The sequence below is a fragment of the Dendrobates tinctorius genome, unplaced genomic scaffold, assembly GCF_039654945.1.
Source record: "Dendrobates tinctorius isolate UK_male_01 unplaced genomic scaffold, ASM3965494v1 ptg000073l, whole genome shotgun sequence".
NCBI lineage: Eukaryota > Metazoa > Chordata > Amphibia > Anura > Dendrobatidae > Dendrobates > Dendrobates tinctorius.
In genome coordinates this window covers 6,888,320-6,905,118 of record NW_027361741.1, presented here as the reverse complement: position 1 = coordinate 6,905,118, position 16,799 = coordinate 6,888,320, and the positions used below count along the sequence as shown (strand labels likewise).

At 47.6% G+C, this 16,799-nt stretch overlaps 1 protein-coding gene across 5 annotated transcripts in view; it reads right to left on the bottom strand.

Moving 5' to 3' along the window:
* The window catches only part of ACACB (acetyl-CoA carboxylase beta), a 398,726-nt gene that overhangs the window by 224,911 nt on the left and 157,016 nt on the right, over window positions 1-16,799 (bottom strand). For all 5 annotated transcript variants that reach the window (XM_073582603.1, XM_073582604.1, XM_073582605.1 and 2 more), the window contains one exon: window positions 5,912-6,044. In XM_073582603.1, the coding sequence (XP_073438704.1) occupies window positions 5,912-6,044 (133 nt within the window). The remainder of the gene's footprint in view (window positions 1-5,911; window positions 6,045-16,799) is intronic.

Here is a 16,799-nt window from a genome sequence, read left to right as displayed (position 1 = left end):
AACAAACGACATCTTCATTAATGTGAAAAGAGGACACAACTTTTGGCCGAAAAGGAGGGGCTGGTCTGAGGACCACCTTATCCCTATGGAAAGTGAGGAACGGAGCTAGGCAGGATAGGGCCGCCAGCTCTGAAACCCGCCTGATGGAAGTGATGCCCACTAGGAACACTACTTTCCAGGTAAGGTACCTCAAAGAGATGTTCTGAAGCAGTTCAAATGGAGCTTCCTGCAGAATACTTAGGACCATGTTAAGGTCCCAGGCGTCCATAGGCGCCTTCTAGGGAGGAACTAAGTGGGAGACTCCCTGAATGAAGTCTTCACCTGCAACTTAGTAGCAATTCTGCGCTAGAACAGGACGGATTAGGCCGATATTTGTCTCCTGAGGGAACCTGGGGCAAGGCCCGAATCTAATGCTCTACCAACTGAGCTATCCGGGCTCTCTAAGCCAGACTGGAGAAAAGCCAAGATGTTGGGGATCGAGAACCCAGCAGGGAAACACCGTGGTGTCAACACCAAGCAAAGAACACCTTCCAGGTGTGGTGGTAAATTCGTGCTGAAGCAGGCTTCTGGGCGCCAATCATTGTAGCGACCACCTCGCTCCCGAACCTTGCCTGGGTTAGAATCCAAGATTCAACGGCCATGCCGTCAAACACAGGGTCCCTGAGTTCGGGTGGTAAATCGGCCCTTGAGACAGTAGATCTGGGCGCTCTGGCAGGCGCCAAGGAACGTCGGCGTGCAGCTGCATTAGATCTGCGTCCCACGCTCGACGGGGCCAGCAGGATCACCGGCACCCCTTCCGTCTTGATCTTTTTGATGACTCTCGGAAGTAGTGGCAGTGGGGGAAATAGATATGGGAGGCGAAACTGGTTCCATGGCAGAACCCACGCGTCCACCGCGAATGCCTGCGGGTCCCTGGCCTGAGCGACATATGTGGGCACCTTGGCATTCACTCTGGAAGCCATCAGGTCCACATCCGGAGCTTCCCACAGTTGACAAATCTGCTGAAAAACTTTGAGATGTAGAGACCACTCTCCGGATGCAAGACCCTGCCGGCTGAGAAAGTCTGCCAACCAATTTTCCACGCCCTATCCGAGTGGTTTGCTTCGGCCCACTGAAGAACGAGCTCCCCCTCTGGTTGCTCTGCTACGGGTGCCCCCTTGATGATTTATGTAAGCCACTGCCGTGGCGTTGTCCGATTGAATCCAGACAGGGCGGCCTGCTAGAAAGTGAAGAAACTTCTGCAGAGCCAGCCGAATTGCTCGTATCTCCAATAAGTTGATCGGGAGGCGTGCCTCCTGTGGCGACCACTGTCCCTGGGCTGTGTAGTGGCGAAACACCGCTCCCCCACCGAGGAGACTGTCATTACCAGCCAATGATCTGGGGGGAAAGGTTTCCCCTGGGCCAGAGAGGAACTGGTTATCCACCATATGAGCGATTGCCTGACTTGAGAGGACAGTCGGCACCGCCGAACGAGCGTGAAAGGATTCTTGTCCCAGGCTGACAAGAGGGCGTGCTGCAGGGGAGAAGGTGGAACTGGGCGACAGGTATCGCTTCCATTGCTGCCACCATTTTCCCTAGAATCCTCATCCCGGATCGGAAGGTATGAGGGACTGGTTGGCGAAGTGTCCGGACTCCCTGCCGGAGAGCTAGCGCCTTTTCCTGAGGGAGAATTACCAACCCTCGGCAAGTGTCGAAGATCATTCCTAGGAAGGAGATCCTTTGAGCTGGCACAAGGGATGACTTCTTTGCATTGCCAACCATCCTAAGCAGGCAAGAGTATCTAGGGTGATGTTGACCTTTTCCTCGCATGCCCGTATTGACAGGCCCTTGACCAAGAGGTCGTCGAGATAAGGCAAGACGACTCTGCCTCGAGAATGCAGTGTGGCCATGACAACTGCCATAACCTTTGTGAACACTCTGGGAGCCGTGGCTAGCCCGAAGGGTAGCGCTACAAACTGAAAATGTTGATCGCCGATGGTGAAGCGTAGAAACCTCTGATGAGGAGGAAAAATGGGAATATGCAGATATGCGTCCTGGATATCTATTGAGGCCAAGTATCCTTACTGCTCCATGGCCGATATGACTGAACGGAGAGACTCCATCCGGAAATGTTTAATCCTGATGAATTTGTTCAAAAGCTTCAGGTCCAAAACAGGCCTGACAGACCCGTCCTTTACGGGAACCGCAAAAAGGTTGGAATAGAACCCCTGAGCTCTTTCGTGTTCCGGCACTGGAACAATGACTCCGTTGTGCTGGATCGATTTGATGGCTCCCAATGGAGACCTTGCCTGGGTATCCACCCTGGGAAGACGGGAAGAAAAAAAACCCGTCTTGGAGGATATCTGACAAATTCTATTCTGTAACCCGAGGCCACCGATTCCTTTCCCCATGCGTCGTGAGCGACATTGACCCAGACGTGGTGAAACCAGAGTAGGCGGCCGCCCACCTTGCCGGTGTCATCTGGTAAAGGCCTCGAGTCATTCGGCTGACGATCTTTGGGATCTGGATCCCCTTGATCTGGGCTGCTGGGTATGCATTCTCCCCAATGGGTTGGCTCTATATGAGACCTGCTGCTCCCTATCCTGGTTTGGGCGGCCTGAGGCGGCGGAATTGGCTGCTGTAGTCCACCCGGGGTTGCAAAATGCCCGAAAACGTGAATGAAAATGGGTGACAAAAAAACGTTTTGCCCCTTTTGTTGAGGGAGAAACCCGTTCTTTCCTCCTGTGGAGTCAGAGATAAGTTGATCCAACTTCTCTCCAAATAGGTGGCCGCACTGATAAGGCAGGGAAGTCAAGAACTTCTTAGAAGTAGGATCGGCTCGCCATGTCCTTAACCATAGGGCTCTTCTGACCGAAACTGCATTCGCGGCAGCAAGTGCCGAGGAATTGTCCGCATCCCAAAACGCATTGATTACATAGTTTCCGGTCATCGCCATCTGACCTGCGACCACCGAAATCTCTGCAGGTAGATCCTGCTCCTGCGCAACCTTGTTTAATGTTTCTGACCATGATATCATAGCCTTGGATACCCAAGTTGCTGCGAATGAGGGAGCGAGCGCTGACCCTGACGCATCATATACTGAGCGAGCTAAGCTCTCTATAAGGCGATCCATGGGATCCTTAATTGAGGAAACCCTAGGGACGGATGGCAGGGTCTTAGTGGCTAGGCGCGAAACCGGAGGATCCCCAACAGGGATTCCATCCATTTTTTATGGAGGTCCGGAGCAAACGAATACCTTGTTTCGAGTGCCTTTTGATCCGAGAAACGCCTGTCTGGACGTTCTCTGTGCCGCTGCACTATGTCCTCAAACTCCGGGTGAGAGGAAAAAATTCTGTGCTGGCGCTTCACTCGCTTAAATGCCACTTTATGCCCCGTAGCCGCTGCGGGATCATCCTCAATCCCCAGGGTCTGATTGACGGCTTCTATGAGGCTGTCCATTGTTTCACGTGACCCTGGAGTGTCCAGGTCTCGTCTGAGTCGCAATCTGAGGTCTGCTCGCTATCAACCACTAGTAACGGGGAGCGAGAAGCAGAACCTACGGATGCCAAGGCACCGGATGCCAAGGCACCGGATGGACTGGGCGACACCGTGTGGATTCGTTTCCTCCGGGTCTTGCAGGCCGGAGGCTTTTGTGAGGTGGAGGTTCCCTCTAAGGCCAGCGAGCCATTGTCCCTGCCCCTATCTGGGGCAAGAAGGGACTCTATTGCCTCGTAAGCGACACCATGGACTGTGACAGAGATAGGGCCCACTCCGGGGACACCTTGGATACAGTTGCAGGGGAGGGCTCCTGGGCGCGTTCGGAGTCACAGGCTTCTGGCTCTGTGCTCGTGGAAACCTAACCCCACAAGAAATGCATGCGGCATAAAGGAACGTGTGCGATTTACCCTTTTCGGTCATATTCCTGCCAGGCCTAATTTATATGAGGGTTGAGGGGAAGGGAGGAGGAGGAAAGAACCACCTTTAATCGCCCGTTGCGCGCCCCTAGGGTTGGGGGTCACACTTACCTCGTCCTGTGTCCCTGTCGCTGCCTCTGCGCTTCGCTGCCCAGCGTTCCTTTCCTCTGGGTAGGCGTTCCTCTCCCGGTCACGGCCTACCCTGCGATGAAGTGGGACTTCCGCCCGCGGCCTAGTCACGGCCAAAGCCGCAGGCTAAATTTTGCATGCCCGCCGCGGGGGGGGTTGCGCGCTGGCGGCCTCTGCCTTTTCCCCCTGCGATCCCTGCCGCAGGAACCCGGCGTCCCTGCCTAGCGGAAGGAGGCAGGAGGGAGGAGAGGGAAGGAGGATTGCCTTACACTCCCTAAGATGCGTGGAGCTTCCCCTGAACGCTCCCACAGGGCCCTCCCCAGCCCTCCATACCTGACTCCGGATCTAGCACACCAGGTAGAGGGGATGGGGTTAAATTGTGGACTCTAGCTCCGTCTAACCCCTTCAGGGGGTGAGGAGAGGGACCGTTCGCCGCCTTGCAGCACTGCCGTCTAGCGTTGGTGGAGAAGTGGGGGCCACACAGACTAGTCTTGTGCCTCTGTGCAAGCCCATGGTTTCTATACCTAGGGGTGGACAGGGCTAAATTCGGCATCATGTCCCACGTCGCGGGAGAGAATACGTGGAGGGACACTCGCACGTGCTCGCCCGTTGTTGGTTTGGGGAAATCCGACCCTTTCAATAGGATCCGTTGTCCCTGTCTTATCTTCATAAAATAACAAACAAAAATAGAAGTCTGGGGAAAAAAGCCCAGATATGTCCCTCGGTGTGGGAAAGGATACGTGGAGACAATACTCAACACGTGCTCGCCCGTTGATGGTTTGGGAAGATCAGACCCTTTCAATAGGATCCGTCTCCCCTGTCTTATCTTCATGGGAAAAAGAAGTCTGGAGAAACACAGACACTTAAGCTGGAGTCACACATAGCGACTTACCAGAGATCCAGACAACCATATCAACGTGTCAGGATCGCTGGTAAGTCGCTATGTGATCGCTGGTGAGTGGCACACAGACAGCTTCACCAGCTATCAGCAAGCCGACGCCGAGGTGAGGAGCGAGCCCGGGAGCAGCGGACAAGTGCGCCTGCTGTTCCAGTCCTCCATCAGCAGAGGGCGCGCCTGCATCCCCGGGCCTCTCCTGGCGGCATCCTGCTGCCTCCTGGTCCCCAGCGTGCAGCGTCGGCAATTAAGGTACACACTCCGCGGGCTCCTGGTCCCCAGCGTGAGGCGGCGACACCTGTAACTCGCTGGTAACTAACGTACACATCGGGTATCCAAGGGACGCGCGTCCCTTGGATACCTGATGTGTACTTTAGTTAACAGCTGATCGCTGGTCTCCCGCCTGTCACACGCAGCGATGCGTGCTGGCCAGCGGGAGATCAGCGACGAAAAAAATGTCCAGAGGTTTCTTGCAGCGATCAGCGATATCGGCAGGGGGGCCGGTCCCTGATTGCTGTCACACACAGCGATCTCGCTGGTGAGATCGCTGTTGTGTCACAAAACTTGTGACTCAGCAGGGATCTCGCTAGCGAGATCGCTATGTGTGACGGGGCCCTTACCCTTATGGGAACGTCTATAACATTCATTCCTATTTTAAAACCACGAATATCATATCTCTCTGGAAAAGAAATTGTTCAAAAGGAATCTGTCACAATTCTCAGGCTTGCGCTATCTTCTGTTCAACTGACAGCTGACTGGCTATGTAGTCAAGCTAGCGAACTGTCAATCAAGCTGATGAAGAGGGCATAGGCATTAGAATAATGATTTTTTCACTCAGGGATCAAGAGATCACAGAAATAATGGTATGCCTTTGTCTATAAAAAAAAAAAAAATAAGACTAAAAATAGTCAAAGGAGGGCACCACCTTTAATTCTGGTCACCATCGCTTGCATTTTTCAATCAAATATTGAATAGGACATAGTCAAAATCTTACCTTTTCAATAATGCGGTTACCCCCAAACCGTGTGACAAACTCAGCTGGAGAAGCAACAGTGAAGTCTCGATGGAGATCAAGTTTCTTGTGCTCTCGGCCCTTCTTCACAAGATGCAATCCAGACATGCTGGACCTGAACAAACAAAGAGGGCATTCTTTTTAATAGACAGCCTCAACTTCAATGGCTACATTTATGCAAAGTCACAACAATTCAGAAACGCTAGTAAAAAGGGAAAGCAAAAAAAAGGCGAGATAGGAAATGCAGAGTTGGGGGTTGAGCACTTTCACAAAATCTTCAAAGGCTGCAATAACAATAAAAAATTAAACAGTTTGGGTCCAGTGCCGAATTCACAGATGCTACCTGGTCTTTGCCATTTGTCAGCAGCACTGACGTCACGTCTATAGCAGTGCAGCCAATCAGTGAACTCAGTGGCTTGTGCAATCTACAAGGGCAGAGCTGCTGAGCTCACTGATTGGCTGCAGTGCTGTCGAAAAGCATTAGCGCTACAAACAGCAGTTACGGGGGCAGAGGGCTGGTGCTGGACTTGAGAAGGGTAAGCATTATACTCTGTTTTTTCTTTAAGCTACAGCAGTCCATGTTTGAGCGTTTTCTTAAAGAGGACAACCACTTTAAATGTACTTTTTCAGTATCTTTACACAAATTAACTCTGATTCATAAAACACTTTGCACCAGAATTCTAGCATAAAATTAAAATGTACTCTTAGGCCCCAATTCATCAAAATGAATTCTGACGGAAAAAGCTTAGAAACTTGGCAAAATTTTAACGCAATGCATGGTTATGCTAAAATGTAACGACTTCTTGTGACCGCACACCATTTTCGCCTATCTCCAACAAAGTGGGTGGAGCTGGGGTAAGACGGGATCGTGCCAACTGCCGCTTGTCAAATTCATGATGTGCAGCAGCGCTCCTTACGCCACAAATCTTGCTATAATCTCCAACTTGAGTAAGATTAGTAGAGAGATGCACAAAGACGTAAACTACTTTTCACCCCTTCGTCAAGACTGGCGTGAAGAACACCGGTTTTAAAACCGAGACCTTAGTATTTAAATATGAACTTTTTTTTTGATCAAATAGATTTTCATTAATCAGAATTCAAAATACAGAATATAAAGTAAGGCTATGTGCCCACGCTAGCGTTTTTAAACGCTCAGGAAAAGGATCCCCTTCCCAGAAATCGCGCGTCTTTTGCGTGATTTTTGACGCGATTTTGACACGTTTTTGACGCGTTTTTTGACACGCGATTTCTGGGATCATTGGGGATGGCTAAAAACGCTCAGCAATGCGGAAATTAATGAGCATGCTGCGTTTTTAGCCGCTAAGCGATTCCTGAGCGGTTAAAAACGCATGCATTGGCACAGAAAGCCAAAAACGCATGCTAATTAATTTGATGCATCTTTTAAGCGTTTCTGCAGCGTCTGAGCCGGCTCAAACGCTGCGGAAACGCTTAACAAAACGCATTGTGTGCACACAGCCTAAATCTTCCACAAACAATAGATTTACAAATTGAACATCCCTGTTCCCCCCCCCCCCATGTAGACAGCTTGTATAACTCTTTTCTCCATAAGATTTCTCTTACACCGTAATTTACCATTAGTCATCCTCTTTACCCATATTGTCAATCAAACCATACAAAACAGAAATGTTCCTATGTCCGGGTATTAATGGTCTATCCACAACACCAGCATTGTAAAATATAGCACATTCCCATCAGTTAACTGTACCGTATTGTAACCAGGCATTCCACAACCTCTCATAGGTTTTAGAATTGCCTCTTTTAGCATATATCCTTTCCTCCAGCCGGATGATACAAGACACCTGTTTCATAAACTCTCTCCCAGAAGGTGGTTTTTTCCTGATCCAGTTCCTCGCAATCAGCTTCCTTGCTACATATAGTAGTCTGACTATAGCAAGCTTTGCACTATTAACTATTTCAATTTCCTCCACATATCCCAGTATGCAGACCAGTGGGTTTTTGGGTATAACACTTCCGTAAGCCCCTTCTATTCTGTTAATGACATTAAACCAGAATACAGATAGCCTGGGACAAGTCCACATCATATGAAGGATTCCGGCATCAGACCCCCCACATCTTGGACAGTCAGAGTTGTCCCTCAGCCCCATTTTAAACATCAGAAGGGGCATACGGTACACACGATGGATCACAAGATGGGACAACCTAGCTGGTTCACTCATAGTGAGTTTGGGGACATATTCTAGGACTCTGTCCCATACCTCGTCAGTCATCACCCTAATCTCTCCCTCCCATTTGGATCTTGCTTTAAGTGGGAACCCCATTAAATGTGTATGCAATATATCTTTGTAGGTGTTAGAAATTACCCCTTTTGTAAGTTCAGCACCACCACATATATAGTCCAACACTATGTCAGATTGTATCTGCAGGTTTCTGGAAAGTTTTTGAGCCGTAATTGCATGCCGTACCTGACAGTAGTGGTACCATTCAGAATCCGGCAACTGAAACTCACTCTGTAATTGCATAAACGGTCTCAGCTCGCCGTTATCCATAATTTGAGACAATGTCAGCCCCCTACGCTTCCAGCCTTCCAGTCTCCGAATCTCTGGGAGGCTACTATTATCCCATATAACTGTGAATCTAGTCAACCCGGTCACCCCTCTCACCCTCTTTAGTCTGTTCCACAGGTCTTCTAAGAGTCGCAGAGTGGGACACCCGTCTCCCATTACACCCATCTTCCCATCCTCTAGGCCAAGTATCAACGGGCTTCTATTTAGTACATATTCCAGCACTCCTCTGATGATACCTGCCTTCTCTTGATTAGACCACCCTCTGAGATGTTGACTTTGGGCAGCTAAAAAATACAGTTCCGGATTTGGTAGTGCCAGTCCCCCCTCATCCTTTGGCCGTTGCAAGGTTTCAAGCCTTATTCTAGGTTGTTTCTTACCCCATACCAAGGCCCTAAACAGTGAATTCATCACTCCGAACCTTTTCTGCGGTATCCAGATTGGGGAGTTGTGTAATATATATAAAAGCTTGGGCATTAAAACCATTTTAAGTAGATTAATCCTTCCCACCACCGACAAGTGTAATTTGTTCCAAGTATCCACCTTAGTTCTTAGAATTGCCAGTAGAGGTACTAGATTAGTATTAAGGTACTCAGTCACCGGTAGGGAAACCTGTATCCCCAAATATTTAAACATTTCCACACATTGTAGTTTGTTGGCCCCTATGTCTTCCTGAGTCCATACCACCTCCTTGTCCACTTTAAATAGGCTTGATTTAGACCAATTTATGGTCAATCCTGAGATCTCACCGAACCCCTCAATGGTCTGCACAGCATGATCCAATGAAGCCAAGGGGTCCCCTAGGAATAACAAAAGGTCATCCGCATACAGGGCCACCTTTTCCTCCAAATCGCCATATTGAAACCCCTTTATTGCCTTGTTGCGTCTAATAGCAGCCGCCAATGGCTCTATCGCAACAGCGAACAGGAGCGGCGACAGTGGACAGCCTTGCCTCGTTCCTCTATGCAGCTGTATTCCCGCGGACATTACCCCATTAATCTTAACTCTAGCTGTGGGTTGAGCATACAATAGCTGAATCCACGCAGTAAATTGAGGACCAAAGCCCATACTATGCAGCACTCTCCACAGGTAGGACCATTCTACAGAGTCAAAGGCTTTATGAGCATCAAGTGAGGCTATCACCCTCCCACCTGGGTTATCGACTGGCAACTGCAGATTGAGATATAGTCTCTGTATATTGGCTGCTGTTGATCTGTTGGGCATAAACCCCGATTGATCCATATGGATCAATGTATCAACAACACCAGTTAGTCGGTTCGCCAGCACTTTAGCCAGTATTTTCACATCAGCTGTCAGCAAGGATATTGGCCTGTATGAATCTGGAATTCCTGGATTTTTACGTCCTTAGGAATCACCACTATCACCGCCTCCCGCATAGACGCAGGCAAAATCCCTTCTTTCATAGCCTCCTCAAACACTATTAATAGCTAGGGTAGCAGAATTTCTTCTAGGTGTTTGTATATTTCCGCAGGAAGACCGTCTCCTCCTGGGGCCCTCTCATTAGTCATGCCATGCAGAGCCATCTCCAACTCCTCTACTGTGATAGGAGACTCCAACTTATCCCTATCTTCCATAGATAGTGCCGGAAGCAGTCCCGCTCCTAGAAATGCCTCCGCCCCCCTTCCCCTCCCATCGCCTCGATGAGTAGAGGTTCTGGTAAAAACCTGCGAAGACCTCCAGAATTTCGGGCGTCTCAGTAACCCTTGTCCCCTTTGCAGTATCCATACTATGTATAAATGAGCTGCCTCTCTGGGCTGCAGCTATAATCGACAATAGATGACCACTTAAATATGAACTTAATTAAGCAACAATTTTACAACTTTTGGTGTTTTGTACTTGTCTGGCCAACTCTACTAAATTTGGAACAGCATACAAATTTCAGCTGTAAAGGTGCATGTCTGCACAGCACCATCAAAGTCATCATAATTTACATCATAAAAGTGGAGAAAAATAGGACAGAAATGTTCCCCAGGCCGCACTGGTGGACATACCGCCGGTTCAACATGTGCGACTGCACCGGGGCCCGGAGGATCCAGGGGGCCCTGCAAGGTGGCTAATGATGAGGGCAATCTGGCCGCTTTCTCCGGGCCCGAGGCTCCGGGGGCGCCTGGCCAGATTGCCCACATGTGTAGTGTCGGGCAGGGAGCGATCCAAGCAGCCTCGCTGCCTGCAAGAGAAAACTGCAGGAGCGGAGCTGCAAGGATCCATCCTGCTTCCTGCCTGCGCTTCCTGTCTCTGACACAGAGAGGAGCGCCGCTGAATGACGTCATCATTCAGCGACCGCTGCGGTGCCAGAGCGAGGAAGCGCGGGCGATGCTGCGGACAGGTGAGAGGAGAGAGGTGGTGGTGTGTGTATGTGTGCCTGTATGTATATGCATGTGTGTGTGTGGTGTGTGTGTGTGTGTGGGGAGCCTGGCCATGGAGGAGATAGGGACATGAGAAGGCCATGATGCCTGGGGTGATGGGAGAAGGTCAAGAGGGGGTAATGGGAGAAGGCCATGATGGGGGTGATGGAGAGAAGGCATTGATGGGATCATGGGAGTGATGGGGAGAAGGCAACGATGGGAGTGATGAAGAGAAGGCAGTGATGGGGTGATGGAGAGGGCAATGAAGGGGAGAAGGCAATGATGGGAGTGATGGGGTGGAGCAGGCAATGATGGGAGTGATGGGGTGGAGCAGGCAATGATGGGAGTGATGGGGTGGAGCAGGCAATGATGGGAGTGATGGGGAGAAGGCAATGATGGGAGTGATGGGGAGAAGTCAATGATGGGAGTGATGGGGAGAAGTCAATGATGGGAGTGATGGGGAGAAGTCAATGATGGGAGTGATGGGGAGAAGGCAATGATGGGAGTGATGGGGAGAAGGCAATGATGGGAGTGATGGGGAGAAGGCAATGATGGGAGTGATGGGGAGAAGGCAATGATGGGAGTGATGGGGAGAAGGCAATGATGGGAGTGATGGGGAGAAGGCAATGATGGGAGTGATGGGGAGAAGGCAATGATGGGAGTGATGGGGAAAAGGCAATGATGGGAGTGATGGGGAAAAGGCAATGATGGGAGTGATGGGGAAAAGGCAATGATGGGAGTGATGGGGAGAAGGCAATGATGGGAGTGATGGGGAGAAGGCAATGATGGGAGTGATGGGGAGAAGGCAATGATGGGAGTGATGGGGAGAAGGCAATGATGGGAGTGATGGGGAGAAGGCAATGATGGGAGTGATGGGGAGAAGGCAATGATGGGAGTGATGGGGAGAAGGCAATGATGGGAGTGATGGGGAGAAGGCAATGATGGGAGTGATGGGGAGAAGGCAATGATGGGAGTGATGGGGAGAAGGCAATGATGGGAGTGATGGGGAGAAGGCAATGATGGGAGTGATGGGGAGAAGGCAATGATGGGAGTGATGGGGAGAAGGCAATGATGGGAGTGATGGGGAGAAGGCAATGATGGGAGTGATGGGGAGCAGGCAATGATGGGAGTGATGTGGAGCAGGCAATGATGGGAGTGATGGGGAGCAGGCAATGATGGGAGTGATGGGGAGCAGGCAATGATGGGAGTGATGGGGAGCAGGCAATGATAGGAGTGATGGGGAGCAGGCAATGATGGGGTGATGGAGCAGGCAATGATGGGGGTAATGGAGCAGGCAATGATGGGGGTAATGGAGCAGGCAATGATGGGGGTAATGGAGCAGGCAATGATGGGGGTAATGGAGCAGGCAATGATGGGGGTAATGGAGCAGGCAATGATGGGGTAATGGAGCAGGCAATGATGGGAGTGATGGGGTGATGGAGCAGGCAATGATGGGAGTAGGCAATGATGGGAGTGATGGGGAGAAGGCAGTGATGGGGTGATGGAGAAGGCAATGATGGGAGTGATTGGGAGAAGGCAATGATGGGAGTGATGGGGTGATGGCAGTGATGGGGTGATGGAGAAGGCAATGATGGGAGTGATGGGGAAAAGGCAATGATGGGAGTGATGGGGAAAAGGCAATGATGGGAGTGATGGGGAAAAGGCAATGATGGGAGTGATGGGGAAAAGGCAATGATGGGAGTGATGGGGAAAAGGCAATGATGGGAGTGATGGGGAAAAGGCAATGATGGGAGTGATGGGGAAAAGGCAATGATGGGAGTGATGGGGAAAAGGCAATGATGGGAGTGATGGGGAGAAGGCAATGATGGGAGTGATGGGGAGAAGGCAATGATGGGAGTGATGGGGAGAAAGCAATGATGGGAGTGATGGGGAGAAGGCAATGATGGGAGTGATGGGGAGAAAGCAATGATGGGAGTGATGGGGAGAAGGCAATGATGGGAGTGATGGGGAGAAGGCAATGATGGGAGTGATGGGGAGAAGGCAATGATGGGAATGATGGGGAGCAGGCAATGATGGGAGTGATGGGGAGAAGGCAATGATGGGAGTGATGGGGAGAAGGCAATGATGGGAGTGATGGGGAGCAGGCAATGATGGGAGTGATGGGGAGCAGGCAATGATGGGAGTGATGGGGAGCAGGCAATGATGGGAGTGATGGGGAGCAGGCAATGATGGGAGTGATGGGGAGCAGGCAATGATGGGAGTGATGGGGAGCAGGCAATGATGGGAGTGATGGGGAGCAGGCAATGATGGGGGTAATGGAGCAGGCAATGATGGGGGTAATGGAGCAGGCAATGATGGGGGTAATGGAGCAGGCAATGATGGGAGTGATGGGGTGATGGAGCAGGCAATGATGGGAGTAGGCAATGATGGGAGTGATGGGGAGAAGGCAGTGATGGGGTGATGGAGAAGGCAATGATGGGAGTGATTGGGAGAAGGCAATGATGGGAGTGATGGGGTGATGGAGAAGTTAATGATGGGAATGATGGGGAGAAGGCAATGATGGGGGTGATGGAGAGGGAGAATGCCATGATGGTGGTGGTGGAAAGGGCAATAATGGGGGTGGTGGAGGAGGAAATGATGGAGGTGGTGGAATGGGCAATGATGGGAGTGGTGAGGGAGAAAGCAAAGATAGTGGTGGAGAAGAAAATGATGGAGGTGGTGAAGAGGGCAATGACGGGGTGGGGGAGAGGACAATAATGGGATGCTAGGGGAGAAGGGCAATGAGGGGTGTGGGGGATTGGGATGGGAGGAAGGAGGACATATAATGGCCTTAGGAACAGGGGAAGGTGGAGGAAGACATTATCGCTTATTAGGTCTAACACAGTCCCTTAGTATATAGTGTACTCACTAATTCTGTATAACAACATCCTTAGTTACATAGTTTCCTCTTTTATTATGTATAACACGTCCCTTATTACATACCATCCTCTCTAGTTATATATGGTGCCGTCCATTATTATATAGCTTCCTCTACTGTCTTGTATAGTGCTGTATCTTAGATAGTGTATTCTTGTTAATTTTGTTATTTACAGTGCCCTCTTATTACACAGTACCCTCTCTTTTTAGATATATGTAACGGACGGTTCTGTACATAACAATAGAGGGCACTGTGTAAGGGACAGAAATATACATAATAAATGAGACTATGTAATATATATACATGTATGTGTGTGGCTATATAATATCAATATACTGTATATATATATATATATATATATATATATATATATATATATATATACACACACATTTAGGTTTGACGCCATAAAAGGAGGGGGGCCCAGACACATTTCTTGCACAGGGGCCCCAAGCTGTCAGTGTCCGCCCCTGCCAGGCCCTGATCTTACTCCAGTAAACCCTTCATCAATGCTGGTGTACAGAATGTCAGTGTTAATTAATTGGAACCCGATTCATGTACATGTGCTATACCTGTCTGGCTTTTCCCAGCGCTGCTCCCTGTGATTGACAGTCTTTCCCATACCTAGAGACCTGTCCATCTCTAGATTTGTATCTATATTTTCCCTGACACAGTGTTTTTAATTAAACCCAATTACAAAAATTTTAGCCAAAAATACATTTAAGAAAAAGAAAAAAAAAACAAAGCAAACCATTGTAATCAGAAAGTGGACAAACTTTTCAATTCTGACCATGGCTCTGATTCATGCTGCCGGTGTTCGGACAGCATGAATGTGATGACAGGTGTCATTTGACCAAACAAATTAACTAACTGAATTACTGACATATATTCATATGTATACAGCAACTAACTAAACCTAAAAGGAAACAACAAACAGGCAACAATGTAAGCATATATAGAGGGTCAATATTACATGTGTACAGTATTTACATTTATATTTCCATGGTGGAAAAGTACACACAGCAATGCTGAGACTACATATTAGTGCTGGCAAATCTATGCAGCAGAAGGTGCTTTGGAAAAGCATGTCATCATACATTGCATTCAACGTTAGTTTCCTTTCCATAAGTTTTGTTCACACGGAAAAAAAAACACGCAAAAAAATAGATGTAAAGTCTGCAACAATCAAGCAACATATACACACAGCATTTAATGCAAAGGGTTGTATTTGCGGCACTTCCTCAACAAAATATGTAGCATTTTTTGTTCCAATGTTCTGTGTGACTGTATTCTTCAAGTCTCCCTTTATTTTCTATCTCCGGCTCAGTCTCAAGATGCAACCACTGAGCCAACCAATCACTGCAGAGCATTGCGCATTGGTCCGGTAATCAGAATGGAAGTCATGCACCATACTCTTTGGGTGCTGCATGGTTGCGCAAATGTTTTTACATTTTTAAACTCCATATGCATTTCAAATAAATGTCTGCAATTTTAGGAAATGCGCCAACAAAAATAATTTTCATAGAGAGAGAGACACTATCCTCCGCGTGGCAAAAAAGTCCCATGAAATTCAACAATGCCACAATTTCAATTTTTCCAGATTTTTCTATGGAGCTGCAGAAGCAGCGTGCTCAATTTATGGAGATCAAGAAACAACTCAGAGAAAGTTATCTATATATATATATATAGATATATTTTTCACATTGTTTGAATATATATTTTTTTTTTTTTTTTTCAAACAATGTGAAAAACATATAGCCAGCTCACCATAAAGGAGTTCCTCTTGATGCAGTAATCAGTGTTCACCCTATACTTTGCACGGATCCAGGCAGGGAGCATGCCCCAACAAATAGAAATATGAGGAAATTGGGATCCAGCAAAAGGATGAAAGTTCACCAGATTTGTAAAAACTTCTTCTTTATTAATCCATTATGTCATAAAAAGTATGAGGAACTCCAATCAATTAGTAGCATTTCAGCAAGGGACTACATGTTTCAGCACTATGTGCCTTCTTCACGGTCCTATTTGAACTGAGCTCCAACACTAGCAATATATCCTCCTTTGTGGAACATATTCAAATGACCCTTAATTAAAAACAGTGGAACAAACCAATTAAAAACATCTGAGTAGATGGTTGAAACTCAGTTCAAAAATGTTGCCAGAAAAAAACCTATATTGAACATGTTTTATACATAGACAAATGATATAAACATTTAGTAATGAATCAACAATGATATGGAATAACTGCCACAAAAAACAACAATATATAAACATATATGAAAAGATGCATCATATAGTAGGCACGATCAAAAACATCAGAAACAATCACAAAATTAACTCTCAGAAGGTATAATATCATAGAGTAGGTTTAAGATAAAGATATAATCTTCTGTAAATTCATACATGAACTCTATCCCTTTTCTTTTCCTCTCCCTTTCCTCTTTTCCTCCTTCACAAAAAAAAAAAAAAAAAAAAGTAATATACCTAAAAAAACTTTTTCCTTTAGGGGAATAGAGGTGGTTACAAAACCACATAGGGGTGGTGACTTTAAAAGTAAAATCCTATCTAGAGAAAGTAGGTGGATCTTTTTATTAGAGACTAGAGTTCCAGACGGACTGAACAGTAGAATGGATCTCATTACACAATATTAGGTATATTATTTATTTATTTTTTTTGTGAAGGAGGAAAAGAGGAAAGGGAGAGGAAAAGAAAAGGGATAGAGTTCATGTATGAATTTACAGAAGAATATAGCTTTATCTTAAACCTACTCTATGATATTATACCTTCTGAGAGTTATTTTTGTGATTGTTTCTGATGTTTAGATCGTGCCTACTAAATGATGCATCTTTTCATATATGTTTATATATTGTTGTTTTTTGTGGCAGTTATTCCATATCATTGTTGATTCATTACTAAATGTTTATATCATTTGTCTATGTATAAAACATGTTCAATATAGGTTTTTTTCTGGCAACATTTTTGAACTGAGTTTCAACCATCTACTCAGATGTTTTTAATTGGTTTGTTCCACTGTTTTTAATTAAGGGTCATTTGAATATGTTCCACAAAGGAGGATATATTGC